Source organism: Danio rerio, chromosome 25 (genome assembly GCF_052040795.2).
Source record: "Danio rerio strain M-AB ecotype USA chromosome 25, GRCz13ab, whole genome shotgun sequence".
NCBI classification, from domain to species: domain Eukaryota; kingdom Metazoa; phylum Chordata; class Actinopteri; order Cypriniformes; family Danionidae; genus Danio; species Danio rerio.
The window spans coordinates 16,446,106-16,473,188 of record NC_141045.1 but is presented as its reverse complement, the minus strand read 5'-3'; the positions used below and the strand labels follow the sequence as shown (position 1 = coordinate 16,473,188).

Genomic DNA, 27,083 nt, shown 5'->3' with positions numbered 1-27,083 from the left:
ATCCAACACGCACCCCATCACCAACAATCCATCTCAATAAAACTTTTAGCAAAACTCACTTTATAACTAATATTATTTTATTGTTTACTTGACATGGACATCACAATTACACTCGACAAACCAAATGCATTTTGTTTAAGTGTTTTAGCAGACTAAATCCTCAACAAAATGCATTAACAAAACATTATAATTCTTTATTTAACCCTTTATAAGTCTGAAATTTAATTCTTGATGGTATTACAAAGGTCTTAAGAAGCCTTAAATTTGACTTGGTGAAAATTGCAGGAACCCTGATATATACTACCATCTTAAATATAATCTGTAGATCCATTTTTTTACTTATATTTTAAATTTAAGAATTAAACTGTTTTAAGCTAATATAATAAGCTAATATAACACTACGATAGTCTATATTGTGATAGTTATGATAGTCTATGTGTTAATATTTGATATACTATATTTTAGAAAAATAAAGCGGACGAGTTTCTATCTTGAATTAAGCACTTTTAAGAGCTTCAGAAAAACAGTACTAAAAATCATCCAGCAGAAAACAAACGCACACCTCCAAGGTCCCTCAGAGGTTCACCTTAATACACTTATTCATTATTAATATGTCAAAATGTTAATGTCCTCATAAAGAAGTCTTATGCGTTCCAGCCACTGTGCCAGCAGTACTGACCCTTATCCTTCAAGGGAGTGGGCAATATGAAGAGTGTAATTTTAATACACACACTGGATTATGAAGTGGCAGTGCTTTGAAACAGTCAATTACACTTGAGCGCGGGAGGACCCTAGTGTTAATTACTAGTCGGTTTTATATAGTGTGTAAATACAGAGCCTGCTGACATTCACATTCCATCACCGTGTCCTGACTGCCACAGCAAATTAGCCTGACCCGTTTGTGTGTGTGTGTGTGTGTGTGTGTGTGTGTGTGTGTGTGTGTGTGTGTGTGTGTGTGTGTGTGTGTGTGTGTGTGTGTGTGTGTGTGTGTGTTTGTGTGTGTGTGTTTGTCATATTCATTTAACTTCAGAAGAGCATTCAGTCCACTTCTGATTATGAGGGTTGTTTTTGTGTTTAGGTCCGTATGCTTTGCCTATTTTCACCTTATGAAAATTTATAAAGATTATAATTATAAAAATTTAATGTTCTGGATCTAGTTTTTTGTTTCCTTTACTTAATTGTTCTATTGGTTTTTTTTTTATTATCAAATATATGTAAATTAGTTATTCCATTGCCAAAATTAACGAATTTTTTAATATTATTTTTGTAAATAAATGTAACAGGGGCCAGCTAGTGAAGCAATTGATTTCCATGCAAAGAATCACCAGTTTGATTCCAGCTCAGACGGGGCTGGGTGCAGTGGGATTGTTGGGTTACATGCAGGGCTGGACTGGGACAAAAAATCAGCCCTGGCATTTTGGGCCAGAGCGGCCCACTACATACTATCAAAATGCTACCCATCTGTGCACACCCTTGAATATGTTTACCAACTCCTATTCTATAAAAGCACAAAAGCCATATATAGGAAATAATAAAAGTTGACAAATTAAAAATATAATTTATTGTTATAATAAAAGTATAATCCACATTGGAAGTCCATCTTGTGTGCCTGTATGTTTTGAGGGAGCCTATATTAAACAATGAACATAAAAACTGATTGCTGATGCACACAGTTAATATTGATTAACAAAATAAAGTTAAATAATAATAAAAATAATAATAGGAAGTTTCCGCGGGCCTTGGTGCAAATGAAAAGTAAAAATAAAAAGTATTTATAGACAGATAGGTAACTAGATGCGCGTTGCTTATGCTCTCCATACGCGCACGTGTTGTCTGAAACAGGCGTGACTCTCGACTATTTTGACAAACACCGACATTGCACGCTCACACAGATCCCAAAATGGGAGTTTGTGATTGGGTCAGCCCAATGTCAATAAAGAATGGGCTGCAGATTATGTCACATGGGCTGGTCTGTCCGGAAAAATTACATCTTACTTTCAGAGTGTCACAAATCACAGCATTTTCAATTAATTTGGCAGAAAAACACGGTCTGCTGAGTGTTTTGTGTGCCGATCGAATCATAAGAAGATGATCAGCCCGGCCCAAAAAGTATGTCGGCCCAGCGGGAAACTGCCTGGTCTGCCAGATGGCCAGTTCACCCCTGGTTACATGTGGGGGCTTTGGATGGGAGTGAGGTTTAGGGGGGCGACTGTAACAGAGGCCAGCTAGCGAAGTGCTATACAGGTAAACCTATAAAGGTGCTCTAGTGACAGACGCTAGAGTTTTTAGCCCTCTTGTTAGAGCAACCAACTCCTATGCAAGGAATCCCATGCAAAATATATCCTAGGAGGTATGTTTTTTGCAGTTTTTGTTTTCGCGAATTCACAAGAGGCTACTGTGTACACTTTTTGAGATCTTAAATTTCTCTCGTGAGTGCCATTCACACCTGCTGTTCTCACGTAAATCCTCCAGAGACCGCTGTGTACTCTATTTGAGATCTAAAATTTCTCTCACGAGTACCATTCATGCCTGCTGTTCTTGCGTAAACCCACCAGAGGCCGCTGTTAATTGACTGACTGACTGACTGACTGACTAATTGACTGACTTACCCTCCTACTTCCCTAAACCCAACTAATTGTACTAATTGACCCGCCTTCCCTCTTCTCTAAACCCAACCAACAATTTTCAAAAGCAATCTAGATAAAGAAATACCTTAGTCGGATTTTTACTATGTTTTCAGATTTTACCACATTCTCACCCTGTTATTTACTTGTTTATTTTATTTTTTTGGATTCTGTTTTTGTCTTGCCTTCTTTCTGGAACTGTTTCTCACCGTACTTGAACCCCGTCGTTGTGGTCAACTCCTCTCTGCGTCTCAAGTCGAGCTAACAGGACAAACTGCTTTAGATTCTGCCTTCAGATTTGCACTTGCACTTTTTAGACGTCGCAAACGCGATTCCTCTGCAAGTGACGTCACTTACAATCAACCCCATTAAATCTTCAAACTGGGGGAATTTTTGGCTGAGGAATTTCATATAACCGAGCCATGACGTCACTTGCAAAGGAAGGTCGGTTGCCCGAGAGTGCAAGCCTGAAAGTGCAAACCTGCAGCCAGGCCCTTCTCACAAACTGGTTAAAGCAGGAAAGCTGTCCATATGGAGGTAAGCGGTCTGCTGGTGAGCGTAAAAAGAAACGGCATCATACCGCTCTGTAGCGTTTGTTTTAAAAATGAAATACAGCCATACGTACTTCTGGCTACGTAATTCATGATCTCCATAAATGTATATAGTGCTACGTTTTCAGAATGAGCCTGTTAAATATAAACAGAAGAGTCATTTATTCAGGAATCAATTGATTCACAACAATGGACTGATTCATTTTAAAGTAATCAATGATTTAAGAGTTGGCATATACAGGTTGGACTATGCTTTGAATCATCAAAAAAATTTTCTTATAAGAAAACAAATTTGAAGTTGTACACTTCTGCTTTATGTTTTTGATTCACTAAAAATAACTAACTATAGAGTCATTCAGTCAGGTAATCAAATTGCAATGTATCAGCTTACACTTCTTGCATTTTGTGTGCTCCATTAACTAAAAAGAACTAGGTCATAAGAAAAAAATGATTTATGAAACATGTTGGTTTTACTATTCGTTAGAAAGAGTCAACTCATTAGAATCATTTGTTAAGAGGTCAAACTAAACTAGATGCACTTCAAGTTTTTGGTTCCCTGAAATGGAACAATTAATTAGAATCATTAGTTTAAGAGTCAACCTATAACTTTTGTGTGTCTTTTGTGATCAATTTAAAAATAATAAAAAAAATAAAACAGCTGTTAAGAATCACTTCTGGAATCGACTAAACTAATTGTGCTGTTTGATTCACTAAAAATAACTTAGTTAGGTATTAAACAACACTGGTTGTTTTTTACACCAATCAATAAAAAATACATTGTTAGATTCACTAAAAATATTTGAATCACTTGTCTGGGAATCTTGTGTGTGTGTACCTAGTATTCATCACATTGTGAGGAACAAATGTCCACACAGTTATAGCAATATCAGATTTTTTTTGATAATGTAAAATGGCAAAACGTTTTCTGTGAGGGTTGGATATAGGGGTTGGTTAAAAGAAAATACAAGCTGTACAGTATAAAAATCATTATGGTGAGTCCCCATACTTCCATTGATTTAAAATAACCAGCTCATAAGAATCATTCATTTGTTAACCAGAAGGCACGAAAAGAATTGACTCATTAGAATCATTTGTTCTGGAATCAGAGCACACTGGCTATTCAAACATGTGGACAAATAATAAAGCATTTTTTCAAGCCCTAAACCCCTTTAAAAAAGCAAAAAAGCCAGTGCACCCTTATTCTCCCTCTGTAGCCGTGAATCACCTCTGCTCTGGCCTTCTCATCTTACCTCACATTGAGTCGAGAAGATAATCCCAGCCTGCCCACTACTGTCAAAGGTCAGCACAGTTTAAAGTTCACCATCCACATCATTTATATGGCCTTAAATTAGGCCCAAACGCAAAGCTCTGACTCTTTCTCTCTCTTCCAGCCCGTTGTTAATCATCTCGTCGCACTACGAATCGCAATAGCAATGCTCAGTGGACGGCCGTTTTGATTGAATTATGCCCCTCAAGGACCACCATGGCAGGCCATACGCTTTTAATTCTGAAGAGGTAAGAAGTGATCACATGGGTACATTCAACTCCCTATACATGGAGTATGTCAACCTTAGTAATACATCTTGCATAGTTTGTGCACTAAACTCAATAGCGCATATTCAGTCAACTAGAAATACTGTATTAGAATGATTTTAGGTATTGAACAGCATTTTTCTCCATTTACATTTCAAGCTCATATGAATCCTTAATTTGTTCCTTAATTTGTTCAATCAATCATTTATCGGGTCAAACTATTTATCGGATCGGTTAACTTTTAAAAAATTACAAAATAATAATTGAATGCACACAAGAACCTTCTTTATTCCAATAATTAGAGAACACTGGTGGTGATTTTATCTTTATGATTCACTAAAAAAAGATTAACTCATTAGAATTATTCAATCAGGGGTTAATTGATTCATTAAAATGCTTTTGGTTTACTTAAACTGACTCATTTAAATCAATCTTTCAGGCATTGATCCAGTTCAATAAAATTAATTAATTTATTAGTTAATTAATTTATTATATAGTATTCCCTTATTTATCTGGGGTTGCCACAGCGGAATGAACCCCCAACTATTCCAGAATTTGTTATAACATCCATTACACACATATTCACACACACGCACACTCATGCAGTTTGGCCAATTTTGTTTACCCAATTCTCCTATACTGCATGGCTTTGGACTTTGGGGGAGCAACCGTGAACACGGAGAAAATGTGCTAACTCCACACAGAAATGCTGTGAGGTGACAGCGCTAACAACTAAGCCATTGTGCTGCCTTCCTATGATTAATTTTTTTAATGAATTAACATTATTTGACCCAAAAAAAATAAAAAAAAGAAGAAAATTCACCATTTACTTGCCCTTAATTGTTTCCAAACTTTTATGAGGGTTATCTTTGAGTTTTTTTTCCACACAAAAGTAGATTAATTGAAAAAGTAGAAAATTGAAAAATGTTGAAATAGATTAGACATTGACTTCCGTAACAAAACAAAATACCAAATCAATGGCTACCAATTTTTCGCATTATTCAAAATATCTTCTTTTGATATGTTTTTTTTTCTAAAAGATTTTAACAAATGTAGGATGAGTAAATGATGACAGAAGTTTCATGTTTTGTTAAACTCATTTATTGATTCATTCATTCATTTTCTTTTTGGCTTAGCAGAATGAACTGCCATTTTGGTGAACTATCCCTTTAAAAAGAATGATCTCATAAGAATCATTAGTTTGTGAATTGTATGTTTTTAATTCACTATGAAGAACTGACTTATTTGAATCAACCTTTCATGCATTGATCTAACTCACCAAAATGAACCAATTCATTTGAATCATTTGTTTAGAAGTCAGACTGCACTGGTTGAACTAATTTTTTTGTTGTTTCATTAGAGAGAGCCAACGCATTAAAATGTTCATAGGTCGGTAAGCCTATGATTTTTTTTCATAAAAAGGGGAGGGGTGGGGGGGGGATGGGGGGGGGGGGGGGTTAAACTATTAAAAGGATAATTGATCCAATTTGTTTAATGAAAAAAAAAAGAAAATCCCCATTTACAGTAGATTCGAAAATTGAAGAGTTTTGGAATACGTTAGACATTGACCTTTATACTATGAAACACAATAAATCAATGGCTACCAGTTTTCAGCATTGTTCAAAATATCTTCTTTTGATATGTTTTTTCTAAAAGTTTTTAACAAAAGGAGGATGACTACTGTAAATGATGACAGAAGTTTCATGTTTCACTAAAATGAACAAATTCATTAGAATCATTTGTTCAGGAGTCAGGTGCAGTGGCGCCGCGGGTAGTGCTGTTGCCTCACAGCAAGAAGATCGCTGGTTCGAGCCTCGACTGGGTCAGTTGGCATTTCTGTGTGGAGTTTGTTTGAATGAATGATTCAAACTATTTAAAGGATTGTTTACTCAAATATAAAAACAGAAAGAGAAAAAAGAAAACTCACCATATTCATTTCCAAACCTTTGTGAGTTTTTCCACACAAAATAAATTTCTTGAAGACTGTTGAAACAGTACACATTAAGAAATTAAATACTAAGTTAATAGTTTCCTGCATATCTTTTCAATATCCACTTTAGATAGGTTTTTAACAAATGGAGAATAAGTAAATGATTTAAAAAAAACATTAAAGTCATCTCTTAGGTGTAATTAGCTTCAAAGTATTTTTACAGTTCAGTTTTAGCGATCTTCATGTTTGCAATTGTGCTCCCTTTGCAGTGCATTTTAAAAACATTGATGTAATTTTGAAAACAGCCAAGCGGACTTTATGTTACGTCTCCAAAGCTAGTATATTTTTTTACTGTCATTGCTCCAAAGTTTGTAAAAACAAAAAAACATAGCATTAATGCTTTTATAGTGGGTTATTTATTAAGAAATGAAGCCAACTCTATATGACATGGGCCTGTTGATTAGAACATTTCTGCAGTGGTTTGCATGTGTCAAATTGTAAAAGTAGACTTTGTAAAAAATAAAAAACAATATCCTACTTAATAATAATAATAATAATAATAATAATAATCATCATTAATGTTATTATTAAAGTAGGTTTTTTATTTTCAAATAAATAATAAATATAAAATTTCATTTCTTATTAAACAGCCTCATTATTCATTTACTTATATGATTTATATATGATATTAGAATACGTATTAGCTTTTGTTAGTGATTTTATGTTTTAGAATATAATATGTAATGCTCTCAATAATATTTGTAAAGGAAACATATTTGCACAAAGAAATTTTGGGTTTCTTCTCTAAGGAAAGTTGTTACTCCACCCCATTTAGAGCATCATTATGGGCGTTTTACATTATAACTAACGTGTTTTTAAAACTTTTAAAAGGATAGTTGACCCAAAAATAAAAACCTTTCCAAACCTTTATGATTTTTTCCCCACACAAAATAAACATTTAGAAGAATGTTGAAACAAAATACTAAGTTAATGGTTCTAGCATGCTTCAAAATATATATTTTTTCGATATCTACTTTAGACAGTTTTTTGACAAATTGAGGATGAGTAATTAATGACAGTCATACATATTTAGGTGAACTATCCCTTTAAAAAGAATCATCTCAATTGAAGCACACTGTTTTGCTGTATGTTTTGATTTGATTCCCTAAAAAACAACAGATTCAGTGTAGTGTACTGTATCCCAGCTGCAAAATGTTCTCCCACAATTTCCTTTAAAATATCAAATAGGCTACTAACCCTATACTAAATACATAAACTAAAAGATGAGCCATTTCGTGTGGTAGGGAGCGTTCAGGAACTTTATCTTAACCCACATGCCGTCCTGCATTAGCCATGTTCCTATTGAGGTGTCAGCCCATAAGTCTTGCTCAGTTGGACGTCACAGCCAGATGATGGAGAGCGCTTCTTCACTCCAGGGGATCTTGTAAAACTTTCATGCCCCCAGTCTCCACTTCTAGTCCCGGCCTCCCCTCGCGCTAAATCAGAACTAGTGAATGACACGCTGAGATCCATTAGGCTACAAATGGATTTAGTTACTTAAACTAACTTTTAAAGGGTACTACGAGGGTCTTCCTGGTTGAAGTAGTACACTCAGAAAAACTCGTAAAAGTTATGTGGTTGTAAAGTTTGGCAGTTTAAACGTGGCTATTAAGTTAGGTGTAGTGAGTGGACGAAAGGAAAAAATGTATTTGGTGTTACATTTTTATACAGTATGTTCCTAAAAGTACTGTAAACATATAGTCTGTTACTGATTACAATGACTGAAATGTGTAATCATGCACAGCATATTTTAACTACTGCTGGATTACTTTCTATTTATTTATTGATTACTGATGCTAAAAGGAAGCTGGTTGATACAACATTTATGTCAATATTAAACTACTGTGATGTTATCCATATGCATGCTTCTTCTCAGAGTCTGCATGCATTGGATACTGATTACCATGGTGCACTAAGATTTTTAAAAGAGAAATTTAAATCTCAATGTGTCTTTCCTAGTAAAATTAAGGTTATAATAATTATAATAATTATTATTCATTTATTTATCAGTTTAAACATGTCCCCAAAAAGAGTCATATTAATCACTAATTTACTTTAGGAATATTCAAAGCTAAATTATATTCTTTAGACAGTAAAGTATTAATAATTAAATACTTTGTTAATTCTGTGTGTGAATAATTTGTAATCATGTAATCCATTAACAGAAGTAACTGTTACCTTTTTGGAGTCTGATTAAGTTGATGATTAAAATTAAGATGGTAGATGATTTAGATCACATCTACAGTCAGTTGCAACTTAGCATTCACATACTGTACACACACATACACACACATATTATTTAACTTTATTATTCACTTAATCTACTTTATGAATATTCACATATTACTCACTGATATACTTTAGAAATATTCAAAACTAAATCATATTACATGGTAGAATTCTTTAGACAGTAAACTATAAATAAATAATTGATGAATATGAATACATTTTGAATAGTTTACTGCGAGTGTGTGAATAATTTGTAATCAAGTAATTCATTCACAAAGTAACTAACATTTTTGGAATCTGATTAAGTTGATGATTAAGATTACATATACAATCAGTCGCATCCTAGCATTCACATACATACACACATACATATGCACATATTTTATTAACTTGTCCCCAATAAGAGTCATTATTCACTTTATGAATATTCAAATATTAATCATTAATCTACTTAAGGAATATTCAAAGCTGAGTTATAATACGAAGCTAATTTAAATGATTTTTTTTAGAGGGTAAAATATTATCAAATAATTGAATATCAATATATTTTGAATAGATTACTGCGAGTGTGTGAAAAATTTGTTATCAAGTAATTCATTAACAAAGTAACTAACTTTTTTGGAAAAAGATTAAGTAATCCAGATTTACACACACATTAAACAACTAAAACACTTTTTTGATTTCCTCAACAACAAAAATTTGGTGTCTGTAAAATGTTTTAATATTGAATGTCTTATCTGATTATTATACTGTAAAATGGCAATATCCAATGTAATTAAAATAATGATATTATCTATTTAAACATACTTAACTAATTGATGACGCTTAATTGCAAAGCTGCTTTAAAAAGAGCGGGTTGCTAAAATCCACAAGCAGTTTAGATTTAATTATTCACTTTTTTTTTTTATTAATACATGGCCTACTGCTTCAGCCTTTTTAGCTTCACTCATTTTGCTATATTTAAGTGTCAGAGTGTTTCTGTAACCTAGAGAGAAAATAGATCCGCAGGCCTCCCCCTCAGTGAGGCTTCAATGATGTGCACCATTACGTTCAGCCAGCGACCCTTAACCGCTCCTCACTGATGAGCTAAGCTTCCCAATTGCTCTCTCTCTCTGTGTGTGTGTGTGTGTGTGTGTGTGTGTGTGTGACACATACTGAATAAAGCACTATTGGCATATCCTGTTTTTATAAACATAGCCTTTTGTTTATAGGCATTTTTCATAATTAAACCATCAATAAAGTATATAAAACGATTTGAGTTCCAACAATTAGCATTATTTAATGATCATATAATACATTTTCCAACCCGTCTCTAGAAATCATGCCAACAATGTATTAATTGTAGACATATATCAGATTTGGCTGGATTTACAAAACTCTTAACAGAGTTTATATTTGCATGGCAGCTCCTTTGTCAAATAATAACTGATTTGTTCCCAAAGAAAGCTTTTTTGGCATTTGGCATTCCACATGTTGGATATCTTGTTTACTTTCCTAATAACCAAGCTCCCCATCAAAGATACACACACCAAAATAAAAAAACGAATATGAAGGAGTGTATTTTGCGTCTGTGTTTTTTAAACTATCTACAATATAATCTGTAAATCTGTCTGTCAGATTTTCAGCGGGAAATAGAGATGTGTATTTATCCCCTACTGCTAGATTAATGACCGCTGGTTCAACCTTACGACCTGGCAGATTACAGGAAAAATGAGCTCAGAGGTCAGTAGATTCAGATCAGTTCCATTCTGCCCTATTGGTGCCATGGGCTCCAATTTTAGATCATTCCTAAACAAAATCGGAAGCGTTCTTTTTTGCATCTGCGAATATATTTTATGACTTCCTCGAAGCCAGACTGTGTCTCTGGGCTGCATTGAGGACATTCACCTTTCGCATGCTCTTTAACTAAAAGTAAACATACGATGCTTCGTTCAGGATTTTCTTTTTAATAAAGAATGCGCCCATCCGAATACGTTTGGTTAAAGGTAAATGGATAATGAGTTCTTACGCAAAGTGTCAGAAACGCGTTACAGTTGCATCATTAATTATCAAATGAGGAATGCGCTGGCCTTTTCATCTTAATCTAGAAAGCAAGGGCCACGGCACAGCAGGAATTCAGATGATTTAGCTGGCTTTGACTTAATCAGTCTTAGGAGCATTACAATGGCAGTGCACAATGATGGATCACTTTCTGGTCCCTGAGGAGTGTTTATGTAGTGTGCTTTCACTGACTCGCTCGCCCTGCTGACCGGCTAAGAGAAAACGAATAAGTTGGATAGAGTTTAGGGGTTCCTTGTGGAAGTAAAGCATAAAAAAGCTAACAGTAGGATTACGTTTAAAATAAAGTCACGTTGTGTAGCATTAAGTTGCACTTGCATGATATAAAGCCACTGTGATGAGAACGTCATAACTGCAAAATACAGTGTCAAATTATGAGTTGTAAAACTAAAATTTGGAGAGGAAATAGTCATAACTCCAAGATGTTAAACTCTACAGTTGCGTTTCTGAGAGAAAAAAAAAAGTTGTATTTGCAAGGTAAAGTCATAAAATGTAAGATGATGTCAGATTGTGAATTAAAAATGAACAATTCAGAAGAGAAGTGTAAAAAATATGATGCTAAATTGGGAGGTATGAAGTTGCAGTCCTAAAGAATAATGTCACAATTGTGAGACAGTCTTGACTACAAGATAAAGTAGCAAGACAATGTAAGCTGACTAAAAACTAACTTAAAAGAAATATTTTCAACTGAGTCAAAATTACAATTCTAAAGAAAAAAAGTTGCCATTGAAAAAGAGTCAAATATCAGTTTTAAAATTGAAATTAGAGGAAAGAAGTCGCAGTTGCTAAATAACTAAGATAATTTTTTTGGAAACATAACATACAAAATTTAACACTACATAACCGCAGTATAATGCCAAATTGTGCGTTATAGACTAGACACCTTTATGAGAAAAGAAGTCACAATTGGGGGATATAAGGTCAAATAGTGATTTATGAAGTAGTATTTCTGACAGAAAAAAATCCAAGATTGTGTCAAATCAGCCTGATTTCATAAGAAAACGTAACCATCTTACGTTTTGTCAGTTTAGAGTTCAGTCGTATGATTTTTGAAACGAAGCGTGGCACCAAACCTCACCGCTAAATCCAACTGTCAATGGGGGATAAGCAAATTGTACAAAATTTTATGAATTAAATCATACGATTTCATATGAGTTAGCCACTATAGTGAAAAAGTTACAAATTGCCATGAGAATTGGTCAACTTGAGTTATAAATTCACAATTCTAAGGGATATCTGCAAGATATGACATGAAAATGTGAATTGTAACAACTTTTGGTGAATTCATAAATGAGAGTTACATTTTTTCTAGAGCATTAAAAAGCAATTTGAAAGATTTTACTGTAAAAATGTACAAAATTTAGTTGAAAGCAGTTGAAATTTCAATACAGCAGTGCTTCCGAAAATGTGGGTCAGTGGGGGTCGCAAGACAATGAGGGGGTGGGGGGGGTCGCTTGGTGATTTAAAAAAATCTTGTATATGTTATTAAACAAGTAGAATTATCATATTTTATCCATAACCTAGACTGTAAAAATCTGTTATTTTACAGTTTTTTTCCAGTTTTTTTCCAGTGTTAAATTACAGAAATTTATTGTAAAATAACAGCCATTAAATTACGAAAATTTTGTGTAAAATAACGCTGTTAAATTATGGAAAATTACTGTAAAGAAACAGTCAGTAAATTAGAGAAATTTACCAGAAATTCAAATTTAAGGAAATTTGACAGCCACGACTGAAATTCAATTAAACTGGTCCCCAAAATTAAACAAAGAATAGTCTTGTGCTGTAAACATTGTGCCCACCTGCCTTATTATTCATTCATTCATTTTCTTAGTTTAGTCCCTTTATTAATCTGGGCTCACCCCTGCGGAATGAATCGCCAACTTATCCAGCATATCTTTTATGCAGTAGATGCACTTCCAGCTGCAACCCTTCACTGGGAAACCTACATCATTAAGTAAGGTTAATATTACATTGAATGAATAATGGCTATAAAATATATGGTTGTTAAACTGTAACGATTTTTGTGCTGTCAATATGCTTGTATTTATATAGTTCCTATTTGTATGTGTGAGTCAGTGTGTGCAATGTTTATATGTTTATAACCACCTCCAAAAAGAGTGGGAGTCGCGAGTCACTGGAATTGTTATTTTGGGGGACATTGGCTGAAAAGTTTGGGAACCCCTGCCAAACAGTAGCAATTATGTGAAACACTTATTCAAATAAAGTTGCCAAGTTGAATTATAAAGCTGGAATCGTGACTTTAAAGAGTGACCATTCTTTGAACGAAAAGTCAAAACTGAAAGATTTAAAAGAAACAAATTGGAATTGGAAAATATGAGTTGTACGAGAAATTGGATATTATCTGTTGTTGTACACACTTTGGTTTTATTGCTAATTGGAGTGCAAGTCTTCAGCAAAATGATAACACAGAAAACACAGTCTTCCCCGCGGAAAGCCCCTTATCCTGACCAGCCCATGAACCCGTACGCAGTCAGAGACATCTCTCTTCAAGTAACTGTACTCTTGTAAGTTTGTTGCCAAATGATCTGGCATGAAAGGATTCGCTAGCGTCTCCATGCCAAACTAGCATTTTTAATTGCTGAACCATAAAAACCATCTTGTGTGTTGTGTGGACTGTGCAGATACAGAACAAAATGTCTTCTCGAATAATGCTTAGACAGTAGCACGTAGTCCACAGCATGCCTTACCACCGAAAACAAGCAGTATGCAAACAAACTACAGACAGATAATGGCTATCTAGCTGAGTCATGGATCCAAAAACATCACGACGGCGACCGCAAGCAAAACAAGACACTCAACAACCTTGTGTCCTTGTACATACACGCGCTTTTGACTTGTTATCGAACCGATCTATCCTCAGCATTTATTATTTCCAGATCTGATCCCTTTTCTGCAGTTCAGCGCTCATGATCTGGCTCAAGATAAGCACTTTGTAGTGATTTGTAGACGTGGTATTCGATTCCTACTAAACCGATGCCGTGGCGCTCAAACATAGAGATACTATCTTTGAAGAAATGTCCCGACATAATTTCTCCTCTCTCCTGGAGCCCGGCCAGCCTCTGTAAAGTTTTCTCTCCCCATAAACTTAAGTGGAGACTGAAAAATTTCATCTCCCGAGATTGATGGTGTGTGCTTAGGATATAGACCTCTCAGCTTTTATTAAACAAGGAGCCCTTTCTCCATAAGTGTTCCATTGTGTGCTATTTGTAGAGCGAAAGCCTTCCCGATGTCTCCCATCCAAAACTATCACCATGCGTTTAGAACAATAGTATGTATAGCGCGTAATGTATAAGAGCAATAGATAACGCTGCTTTGACAGGATGATGTGTAAGTCAGAGGGGTTCGTGCATTTGTTAAAACCCCTCAGACTTCTAATTAAATCAATGGTTTGATGTTTTTCTGCTCTCTTGCCACATGTTCAAGGTTGTTCCAGCGCGAACATACCAAAATGAATTAATTAATGGCCTTGCAGCTGGCGGTACCACTCCGGCTGATACCCTCGCTGTGTGTTTAGGTAACGTTGGACGCTTTCCCGCATCCGTTTAAATGTTGCATTTCTCTGCGTTCGTTTGGGGGGTTTTGAAGGCAAGCCAGTGTTTTAAATACTTCTCGGACGATTCTCAGCCTTTTCCTTATCAGCAGTTTGCCAGAAATTCACAACCACCTGCGTGTTATTTTAACAGCATCTCGTAACGACTCAAGCGCAAAAAAGGCCAAAAGTCACAGTTCCAGGAATAATTTTGCTCTCGACATACAAAATGTGCTTAAAGTACATCCTATTATGCCTTTTCAAATATTACCTTTTACACGTGTGTTTTAAAGGGCACCTAATTTACCCTATTTTCAAGATTTAAGATAAGTGTTCTGTGTCTCCAGAATGTGTCTGTAAAGTTTCAGCTCAAATCACCCATCAGATTATTTAATATAACTTTCAGAATATTGGAATTTTCTGCGTTGAAAACAATGTAGCTGTTTATTTGTTTGTGCTTTTAACGCTAGTTCTCCCTGCCCATTGTTTCCACATGCCTGTCAAAGTGTGTTACATCTCTGGCTGCGTCAGATAAACAGCACAGTGACATAAAGCAGATCTCACGTGACGTTAGTGCGAAACACTTCTGTACGAACTTCCCCAATGATTATTTGATGTATTTGCTGTGAGTTAATTCAAGTCTTTCTGCAACAATGAGTCACACACAATGCCGATACTAAGTTCATGTACATACACACAGACATTGCGCGTGTTTAACTTTGCACTATTTTTACGCTGCAAATGTGACAGATTACACATTAATATCCACTGCTCTAATAAAACAATCCTGATTTAACATTCACAAACTTGGATTGAAGCGTCTTCTTTTATAATTGGACTGACATGCGGCTGTGGTGATAAAGTAAAGATAGTAAAATTCCTGTTATTCATTAAAAACTTGCACTGTTTTAAAACATTTTAAATTTGTGAAACTCATTCTTGATCACATTTGATGATAATTGATGATCTTTTAATCTCATTCGCTTTGCACACGTCCTGTCTTGTTGATATTATTATACACGTTACTGCGAAGACATTAATCTGCGGTTGTCAATTAAATCGGTGGATGGGAAAACCGCACTCCTACGTCATGTTGCGGTGGGCCTTAAACTACAGGGATTTGGATCTTATTTTAACGTCAGTAAATTAAAAAAAGAGACTTAGGCCCAATCCCAACTCTACCCCGTAGCCCTTACCCTTACCCCTACTTCTCGTTTTGCGCATTCCCGTGAATGGGAAGGGGTGTCCCAATTCTCTTTAGCTTGAAGGCAGGGCTGAGGGGAAGGCGTAGATAGCCCTTCAAACTGAACTTTTTCAGGACCACACTTAAAACCAAGGGTTAAGAAAAGGTTCTAGAATACACCAGCTACAACAGCAGGATAGCTGCACCGTAAAGTAAGGAGATCCACAATTTTTGGATCACAAAAATAGACTTTTTAGTCATTATTATGTATTTTTCCAACAAACAAGCATATGTTTTAATACATTCATAACCCTGTTCGTGTTTTACCGTCATGCTTTAAAAAAAACGCTAAAGTAAATAACTCCTGTATAGTAATCCCATAAGCTTCTGTCACTCAATGACACTCGAATACCCTGTCAGAAACGTCTGGTGGCTGGAAATGGGCTTTTTACCGTGTCTGTTATAATGCTAATGTTGTTTTTGGTGTGTTTACATAGATGAATATGGCCACTTTGAAAATGCACAGTATAGTTACGATCTTATTGCCATGTTATATTATTACTATAACATTGTTTATGCCTTCAGTGATTTCTTGAAGATTATTACCAAAAAATAAAGCAACTGGAATAACTACAGCAGTCGCGATCATCTGATCTCATATGAATCATGAAATCGCGATGACATATGATGATGGTGCAGGTGCTGTAGTGCTGTCCCATTTCTTAGGGGTAAGTTTTGAAGCCCCTTCCCTTCACACTCGGTTTTTGGGCCAAGGAAAAAGGGAAGGGGTAAAAATAAAATTAGGATTTTGCCTTGCTGTCTTTATATCACGCCAATATGACTTTGGACATACCGTACTATCTACACACAGTTCTGTCCAAACAGCTTACAAAGGATGATTTTTATCATAAGTGACCTTTAAAGATCAAAATGCACTAGAAATAATAATAATTAAAAAAGTTTCTCTATGACTCATGAAACGAGTCATTAGATATTACAGTTACGCTTCTGTAACCTTGTAGGTTGTAGGTTTGCAAACAACCACACTGAAAAAAATTATTCAAAGATGATTCCTTGGATTTACTCAATTTTTTAATGTTGAGGGGTTGTAAACAATTTATTTGTGTTGAATTTAAACAAACAAATTAAGTTGAACATTATTAAACTTAATTTGTTTGTTTAAATTCAACACAAATAAATTGTTTGCAACAGTTCTGCATGCAACACTTTTTTCAGTGCACTGTTTGGATCACCAAACATTTTAGCTGGTTTGCATTGTCAACATCATGACAAGACAAGGCAATGTAGCTGCTGAGGTTAAAAATAAAAATACTGTCTGCGCTATATTTTTAAAAACAAAAATAAAAATGCCAGTCACTATATCATCTAAGTTCATGAATGTTCATTTTGATTAGTTGAATATCAAAATAGTTTTTGACTAGATTTTTCTAGACGTAAGTGCAAGTGTACAGTCATTTCATGTCCAATTTCCAACTTAAAGATTTGTATAAGTTGTGATAATGATATAGGTTAAATGGTTAGCACTGTCGCCTCACAGCAAGAAGGTCGCTATTTCGAGTCCCAGCTGGGCCAGTTGCCTTTTCTTTGTGAAGTTTGCATGTTCTCTCTGTGTCTGCGTGGGTTTCCTCAGGGTGCTCCGGTTTCCCCCACAGTCCAAAGACATACGCTTCGGCAAATTGGATGAACTAAATTGGCTGTAGTGTATGAGTGTGTCTGAATGTGCGTGTGTATGGGTGTTTCCCAGTTATGGGTTGCGGCTGGAAGAGCATTTGCTACATAAAACATGCCAGAATAGTTGGTGGTTTATTCCGCTGGGGCGGCCCCTGATAAATAAGGTACTAAGACAAAGAAAAATGAAGGATTTTGATAATTTTTGTAGCACATGATGGTTGCTACCCACTTGTTTACATATTTCAAGTAGCACATAAAATAATTGAACTTGTGGAATTTCTAAATGTTTAAAAGTTAATCTCACACGATTGATTGGTGGAATTTTAAGTCAAGCCCAACCACCATTTTGTCTAATATTTACAAAACAGTAGACTCTCTTTGGTTAAGCTAAATTAAAAAATTAGGTAAATAATGAACGTACACTATATCTGAGTTTCAAAATGTTTAATAAATGTGACATTCATATTGTGGTGAAAGCTTTAACGCGAAATAAGCTCTAAAAATGTTTTTGTTTTCTTTCTCAGGTTGGAACGCTTGCGAATGAACGTTATGCAAATGGAGCAGTTAATAACATAACTGCATGCATTTATTTAAAACAGTTAGCTTTAATGTTGACTGTCTGGCCTTGCGTACTTCCACTGAATCGATGGAGTTGGGACTCCCACAGCCACCTGTGCAGCAGTGTTTTTGGTACTTTGCACGTGGCATTCGGGTCAACCGACCACACTTTTGTGAATGCTATCAGCAGATAAAAGCCATGGGAGTGACTGAGGCCTTTTTTGTAACCAGACAAAAACGCTCTTTATTTCCCCCTCAATATCAGTGACTTTACTATCCTCCCTGTCTGTTTATGACAGACTTTGTGTATCAAAATTTCTAAGTTCACAAGCACAGAACCTGTGAGTGTGAGAAAACGCCATAAACAGTGGAGCATTGTTTTCAAGCAGACGAAAAAAATTCACGTCCAAAGATGTAATGTTGCAATTTGCCAAAGCCCCATTCTGATAAGGACGACGATGATTCATTTCACCACACATCTGTGGCTAAAAGAGCTTTTATTTATTTGACAAAGATAGTATGTTCTCTGTCAGCGTTGACATCCGTTACATTTGTCGTCCATGGTCTTCAGACCTGTCCGTTTCATTACTTATGACTTTAATCACAAGTCTTCTCATGTTTACAATAAATCGTCGCTTCAAGTGGAATCTGTTAGCTCAAGACTCCACAAGCATACTCAAACTTTGGTGTCCTTTGTCATGGGTGAGCAGTAACATTTCTCATTTCCTTTAAACGCTCTCGGAGGACTCCAAGAAAGATTCATCAAACGAGTGGAAATCATCTGGGGCCATCAATTAGTCTGCTGTACAAATGAAGTCGGTAGAGGTTCTACCTTGAAGTCAGATCTCTTTGATGCAATAGCGCGCTTTGGAAAAACAAAATATTTTCAGGGTCACTTGGACCGCTGTGTTTTTCTTGAGCCTTTGGAGTACTTGGGTAAAAGTCGGCTAGGTTTTATTTTAGGATAATTTGTTGTTTGTTAAGTGGAAAAATGCATTTGAATGGTCAGGGGAGCCATACTTTTTCTCCGCTGTTGTTTCAAAAATGCGGCGTAAGACATCTACAGAATTTCTCCGACCCCTCATGGGAGCCCGGAAAAACCTTTTTTTCACCACAGAAATAGCAAAGAGTGGGTGTTGTGTGTGTGAACAAGGGAGTTCAGCAAAGAAGATGAGGTGAGACCTAGTGCTAACTAAGGCTCATTATTATTATTTGCTTAGTATAGTGCTGCATTTGGCCTAATTGAAGCCAAATATTTGTACATTGTACATCTAGCTTGTGTGTATTCTCCCACCAATTTTGGTTTCAACATTATGCCATGGAACACATGAAGTACACAAATCATGTACTGTAGTACACATACCCTAATGAAATATTAATAATGTATTTAAGCATTAAAATCTGCTCAAAAGGCAGACTGCCCCAGACACAAACCTAAAGTGGTTCATATAATTGTGCTGTATTGACCGTCAATCCTTTGAATATGCAAGGATCATCCTGTATTTTGCATATGACAAGCATTTTAGTTGTTTCCTGAAGATTCACTCTCCATGAATCATGTACTGCATGTTTGCTTGGTTATTTTGCTTACATTTTTGATTTATTGAAGTCTCCGATCACAAGCTATAGTTCCAACCACACATCTTTGCGAATGTTCATTGGAACTGTGCAATCAGAATGCAGAGAATCATCAATCATTGTTGGATATCAATGATGGTTTTGGGAAATGGACTCATGGATTGGATCAACATGACAATTCCATGCATCATGAGTAACAAAGTAAAACAAAAAAAAATCCAAATATTGATCACAAGTCCTTTATGAGAGTAGATTGGTAACTTCCATCTCTCCTTTACTTTGGATCTCTGCCTGCTGGTGCTGCCAAAGAGCTAGTTTAATCCAAGCCGTTACTCCAAAGCGCTACAGCTTGATGACAAGATAAAGGACTTTGACACAGTGACTTCTGCTGACATGACAGACTTTTTCTTTTCCTCGCTCTCCTCTTCCCCGAGTTGAAGAGTTGAATCCTGGGTCAGCAGCTTTCAGCAGAACCCCAGACTACAATTCCAGATGGTGAAGTAGGACCAGATCTCAGCTCATCAATTTAATGAGAGCTGCCTCTGCTTAGCCACGTCCTGCTCCTCGGCCAACACTTCCGGCTACGCTGAGGCCTAAATGTTTGACAAATAAAGACGGATCTCAGTTAATTGGATAAGGGATGGCCTTCGTGTACGAAAGTGGCAGTGTAATGTGATGCAGATCCAGCGGTTTTCCTGACCTTCTGAGATCACAGTGACTGAATGTCATATTTTTGGACTTGTTTGCACTTGCGATGGAAAAAAGAGACAGGAGGAAGTGATTGTTTATATTTAATGAAACAATTTATTGATTTTGTTATAGTCTACTTGAATATGTTGACTGTTTTCTGCTTTGCACAGTGCAGAGTTTATAAGACAGTGACCTCTTGGATTTGGAGTTGTCTGGTAATGTTTGTGTATATGTTGCTATGAAAGCAAATCGACTTGCAAGACTAGAAGCAGAGAAGATAACCTTTTCAGGCCTCATACATCAAAACAAAGAAACTTTCAAGGAAAGATAACACGCCGGACAACAGTACTGTATATTGCATACAAAAAATAAATAAATAAAAATTAAAAATGTGCATAAAATAATGCACACAATTGAGACAGACTTTTATACTATAAGATGATAATCTTAAAAAAATAAGTTGCAAACATTTTACTAAATAAATAACTTGAAATACAACAACTAAAAATTACTTTAGTAATTATTAAACAGTGATTTTTGTTCTCCTAACACAAACTTTGTTGCTTTCATCGCAAATTAATTTTAAAATTGTCAAAATGTTCATACTTTAACAGTGAAACTTTGAATGGAAACAATCCAGCAAGCATTTTCTAATTTTAAAAGATGTCTAATAGACGTCTAAACAAAGTCTTCCAGTCTAAAACAAGACTAAATTTGGGTTGTCAGTGAAAATCTAATAAGAAAAAGAAGAATAGGCCAAAAACTTGATAAGTCATCAAATGTGTGAAATGAATGACACATCAAGTCTGTCTAATCCGTCTATTTGACAACTATAGTTTTGGGCTATTAGATTTTTACTTATTGCCTTAGGCCAAGCTGTCCAGTTGTCTATTAGACGCCTTTTAAACACAGAATTATTTGCTGGGTAGTTATTGTCCAAGAGATTAAATATTTCTGTAGAACGAATAACAGTCAACAATTCAATGAAACTTTCGGAAGGCGTGGCCTCAAAAAATTAAATTACTTAAACTGAAATTAATTGATGTCGCAAAAGTTACCCCAAGTTACACCAATGCTATTTTACAATGTAGAATAGCGCCTATAAACGTGTACAAAGGATAAATAATGGATCGTTACTTATTAGCTGTTCTGTAGCACGTTCAAAAATTAATAAACGTATGAATAAATAAAATGTGTATTTACTGTAGCCCAGCTAATTCTTTTATACGCCGACCACCAATATTTGGTTGTCAGTTACTTTATTTTCTTGTTCTTTTACTACAAATTATCTGATTGCCAGTCCTTTACAACGATTATACATAATTCTCACTCTCATTATAAATACAATATAATGATGTATTTAAATGACATCATTATATTGTTTCATCTTGGCCCATAAAAGTGTCTGGATGTCGGGCGTGTGTTGTGTCACACCATATTTTTCGAACCACTGTGGAACTAAAATCTCCGTCACTGTCTATTATTGTTGTTGCAAGTATTCTGCAAATGGTTATGAATGTCCGTGGGCCCTGGTTAAAAGTTAAAGCGAAAAATTGACTAAGTGCTAACAATATAGTACAGGATTCGTTTGTTTTCACTTCTCCAACCTAAAAGTATGAGGATTTCCAGATGAGGTCCGTCTCAGGCTGGAGATGTGGACTCTAGTAATATTCGCCTATTCTCTTCCAGACAGTGAGCCAGAGGTTAAGCAGGAACTCAGCCCTTGCCGAGGGAGTGTGTGTAGGGGTGTGTAAGCCCTCTCTTCTCCACAGCAGATTGTGCGGTGTTATAATTGACTCATCCCTCCTCATGTCTTCATCGCAACGTCGTGTATTTTTCATCGGCCTTTCGTCGTTTCGCACTTTGTCGCCAATTGTAAGACAAAACAATTTTATCAGGCATCCGTACAAGCGCTTTAACTGACATTCTCTCATTTTTCTTTCTAACTCTAAGGCTAATTTAAATGCGCATCGCTTCTCATAAAGTTATACAGTATAGATTTAAATATAAAATGTAAATAATTTAATTTTCATTTTTTTTATTTCTGTTTGCATGTCTGTTTGCATTTGTTTAAGTAACTGTTCAAAGCAGACATTGACGTGCTGCACATAAGTTTCATAAGCTTCATTTGATATGAATTCGTACTGCACTTAAGTCGTTCTTGAATACCACCAGTAGACTAATTTAGACACATTAACGGTTTTTACATATATGATTTATCTATAAAATCATACAACTTTCGGGTTATAGCCTAAATATCAGGTTATGTGAAAAATTAATAACAAAGCTTAACGAAGAAGTCTAATTTATTTATTTTATTTAAAGTAGGCTAATAAAATAAACAAATATTGATAGTTGAAAATTACGACAGGGCTGATAAATGATGTTTTAAAATGAGAAAACGAACAGTTGTCTATTTTCCCAAACCATTTTATTTGTATATTTTATAAGCCCATTTAATTATTGTATTTTTTTACACGTTGCAAAAAAATGTTAAATGCTTTTTAAGGTAGGGGAAAAGTTGATTGTCCTTTGGGAAAAGCATTGTCCTTTAGGTAGCCTATTTTTTTACATAAGAGTAAAATGTCAAATATTTGTAATTGACTGGGAATTATTAGGCTATAATAGGTTATTGTTGTTATTTTGTACTTTCCGTTTTTTTTAAATAGCTTATTTAATAAGCTAATAACGTTGATCCAGGCTAAACATTTTACAGTTTTGTTTGTTTTTTATTGCGAAATAATTTCACAAATAAGCCTAATTACAAACGGTTAAACAAAAATAATTTTTAATCATTCAAAGATAGGCCTGTTGATAACATTGACTTGTAAAATAATGATCAGAATTTTGCCTTTAATGGCATACATTTCTGACACCTTAATTGTTAGGACTAAATCAATAAAAGCGGAATTATACACAGAGAAGCCGCATTTATCTAATGCATACAAGTCCAGCTGCGAGAGGAAAAAAGACATTAAGTTTGATGGATGTTAATGAGAAAGCGCGAGCTTGTGCGCGGTCATGAATGCTCACGCGTTTGAAAATAACAAAATGACACAAAAATGAAGGATATTTAACCAAAGCTAATGATTATTCAATCTAAAAGGCTGACCGCTGATAAACAAGTCCAAAACGAAAAGCCTGTTCGCTGAAAAACTTTCTCAAACTTTGAATTCCAAATGTCCACTTCCTAAAATGTTTACATCTAACTGCTATATATTACTGTACATGCGCAGGTAAGTTTGTAGCGCATTTATTAGCAGTTTTATATCGTCTGCTAAAATGTGTTTCAAAGCTCATAAAAAGCCAGTCTCTGAATCATTGTTATCCATCCACCCGACTCCCACAAACACACACACACACACACACACACACACACACACACACACACAGTCAGTTTATTGAGACTCCCTGCATGCTGTATGAGTATACAGGGAGGAGTATTGCACAGGGAGAAGTAAATGAATGAAGTGTTACACTCATCTTTCCTCACAATCCCTGACTCCTCCTCCTCCCGACTCCTCGGACTGACTCTCTGTGAGCTCCGGGGCCTCCAAACAAAACAGACCCACAAGAAAGGAGGAACATCTCTTGTGCTCTCCTCACTCCATTCCGAGAGCCTGCTGGATCCTCCTGTTCTTCTTTTCTCCAATTCTGACATGGATTCTGGTTGAGTTCTTTCCACATAAAAAAGAGCACTTTTTGCTGGCCGTGACCCAACTTGACTTTGCGATGACACCTTGAGGTTGGATTTTAGCACTGAAGTGAACTCAAAACTAGCTTGGACCTTGTGACTCAACTGGGCCCATTTGCTCTGCTCCTGAAAGTCCTCAAAATGGGTTCTGATGTTCGTGACCTCAACACTCTTCTCCCTCCAGTTCCACCGCTGCCCGGTGGAAACGGTAACTGTACTCTTCCAGTGAGCAGCACCCCACAATGGCCTCCGATGTTGGACTTTCACACCGGAGCGCCATACGGCTCGCTGGCCCAGCACTCCTTCATCAAGCAGGAGCCCAGTTGGGGAACAGCTGACCCTCATGAAGACCCTCACTGTGGGTTGAGTGCCTTTACCGTGCACTTCTCCGGACAGTTCACTGGCACAGGGGCCTGCAGGTACGGAGCCTTCGGGGCCCCTGCAGCAAGCCAACCTCCACCCAGCCAACCAAGGATGTTCAGCAACAGCCCTTACCTGTCCAACTGCATGGACAGCCAATCCAGCTCCAGGAATCAAGGTGAGGAACTACTTTAATGGCATTCTCTGTACATTGTTTGGGAGCATTTGTATGAGATAATTTAACAAGTATAAACATTCTGCTCTGTATTGTGGGAAATGAGCTTCACATTTGAATTGTAAACTCTGAACAACACTGGTTGTTTGTTGGGTTTCACAAAGAGCCTTTAACATCCATGGAAGCACTCCATTGCACAAAAATAAAAGGTCATTTATAGTGGCAAAAGGTTAAAAAATATTGTGCACAGTACAACAAATTATTCATATATTGAATTGCTCACTACGAAGATTCCTCCTTGAAACTTTTGTTTTTAAGACAGAATTAACAAAACTTCTGTTGAAACAGAGTTTGCATAATTATACATATATAGCAATCAAAACATTAGGTTAAATTCAATTCTGAAGCTGTATTTCTACTAAAATATACTGCAGGGATCTTCAAAAAGTGTCATTTTAATGTGATATAAGTGTTACTTTTATTTTCTCTCCTATTCATTAACAGATGCATTATATGTAATTAAAAGAAACTACAGCTCGAGTCCATTTGTATACATCCAGATTATGTATTTTAATAATTTTGTACAACTTTATAAAATATGATAAATATATTATTATGATTAACTACTATCTATTATTCTGGTACAATTTTCTATAATAAATTATTAAATAGTTATTATACTTTTTGTTGTCCTGGTTAAAATGTGTCTACTTAATGCAGGTAACTTATGGTGAAAAGCTTCTGCTTTTATGTTACAATTGAAAAACTTTAAAAATCAGCATTGTCTGCTCTTGTTTTTGGATGGGACTTTACATTTTGTCATTCTCAATTTCACAATATCAGACATTGCAATTACTCAACTGAGCTAAAACAACCTAAAAGTTAGAAATGAAAAAAAGAAATGTTCACAAATTATTTGTATTAATTATTAATGTTTCTAAATAAAAGCAAGTTGTCCACACTACACTGAAAAAAATGATTCAAAAATGATTCATTGGGTTTGCTAAATAAGTGGCTGTAAACAATTTATTTGGGCTGAATTTAAACAAATAAATGAAGTTGATATGTATTGTACAGCATGAGTACTGAGAACAACAGATACTATACACTGTAAAAAGTGACGAGTTACTTAAAGCGAGTAACCAATTGCCTTAAATACAACAAGCTGACTTTACAAAAATAAAGTAAACCCAATGTAACTTAGAACTGTTAAGTTGACTTAATCTTTATAAATATGCTAATTGTATTCACTTTTTTAAAAGTATTTTACTGTGTCATTTAGATTCAGAAAAGCTGGGGGAAAAACAAATATAGAAAAGGTGTATTGGAAAAAAGTGATTAGTTTCCTTTTATTTAAAAAAGTGAGTACAATTTTCATAATTATAAAAATTAAGTCAACATAACAGTTCCAAGTTACAATGGGTTAACTTTATTTTTGTTAAGTCAACCTGTTGCTTTTTAAGGCAATTGGTTTACTTGCTTTAAGTATCTAATAACTTTTTACAGTGTACGCTAAAAAATGACATTTGCTGTTTGTTCAAACTACTTATGAAATAAGCTGAAACAACACAATTCTTGAGTTTTTTTGGAATAACCATATTGTTTTATTTTCAATCCACCTAAATTAGCAAAAAATTAATAAAATAACCTAATTCCATCATGTTGTACCAACACAAATCTATAGTGTGGAACCCAGCACTATTTTACAGTGTAGGATCAGGCTTCAGTTTAGGCGTACTGCATGTAACTTCATAATTAATAACTATTATTACTATAGTAAGTGCATGTAATGTGTTAACACATTTTGAATGAATTAGAACAAATTTACTCAAGTTAATTATACGAAACCCTCATTTAAATGAGCAGGACTTTGGCAACAACAACCAATTTCTGAAAATGAAATTATTTGTTGTATTATAGACTAATTGTAATAATCTGGTTGTGTATAATAAAGTTAATTTATATAATTCACTTTAATTTGTCATTAAATTATGATGTAAGCATCTTCTATAATGCAGAAGTGTTTTATTGGACAGTGGTGTGTTTTGTGTGTGCTTGTTTTAACAGTGAGTAAGTAAATGAGTAAATGTATTATGTGATTTATCCATCACCAGGGTCGTCGCCTCACACATATTTGTCTGCCGTGAGTAATTATGTATCTCAGTGCTGCTGTATTTGTCAAAACACTTCCCGGTTATTGTACAGATATGCTCCAAACAGCTCATCACGCTGGCGTTTAATGCATGCGCTCATTACACACTTTGTGGGATGATAAGATGTTTGCTGTAAGGCAAAAAACTTTTTTCTCCCTCCCTAATCTGGATGACAAATTTGAAGACGAATCGAAGATGAACTAACTGCGTTTGCCTTCAATATTTGAAAAACTGAAATAATGATAGAAAATGAGGATATGGTGAATGAAAAGTAACCTGCTCAAATTTCAGAAAGTTACATGTGTGTATACAGTATAGAAATACCTGCTTGAAAACAAGTAATTGCTTCATTAATCACTGGAGACTTTTATAAAAAAAAATAATAATAAGGGATGGTAAATGTCTATTGATTTAGCAAATAGTAAAATGATATTTACCTGAAGTAATGGCAAATTATAGATA

The 27,083-nt window shown here is 35.3% G+C and overlaps 2 protein-coding genes across 17 annotated transcripts in view; both read left to right on the top strand.

The window, feature by feature from the left end:
* LOC147830838 (uncharacterized) overlaps window positions 1-27,083 on the top strand; it is a 688,366-nt gene that overhangs the window by 570,568 nt on the left and 90,715 nt on the right. The window lies entirely within an intron of this gene.
* wt1a (WT1 transcription factor a) overlaps window positions 23,753-27,083 on the top strand; it is a 37,940-nt gene continuing 34,609 nt past the window's right edge. For 15 of the 16 annotated variants that reach the window (XR_015525529.1, XR_015525528.1, XR_015525527.1 and 12 more), the window contains exon 1: window positions 23,795-24,471. Coding sequence is in view for 2 of the 16 variants with exons in the window: in XM_087310299.1 (XP_087166425.1) it covers window positions 24,075-24,471 (397 nt within the window). In the remaining 14 variants the exon portion in view is untranslated. Of the gene's footprint in view, window positions 24,472-27,083 lie in introns of all 16 variants that reach the window. The other variant, NM_131046.2, reaches the window with a different exon arrangement.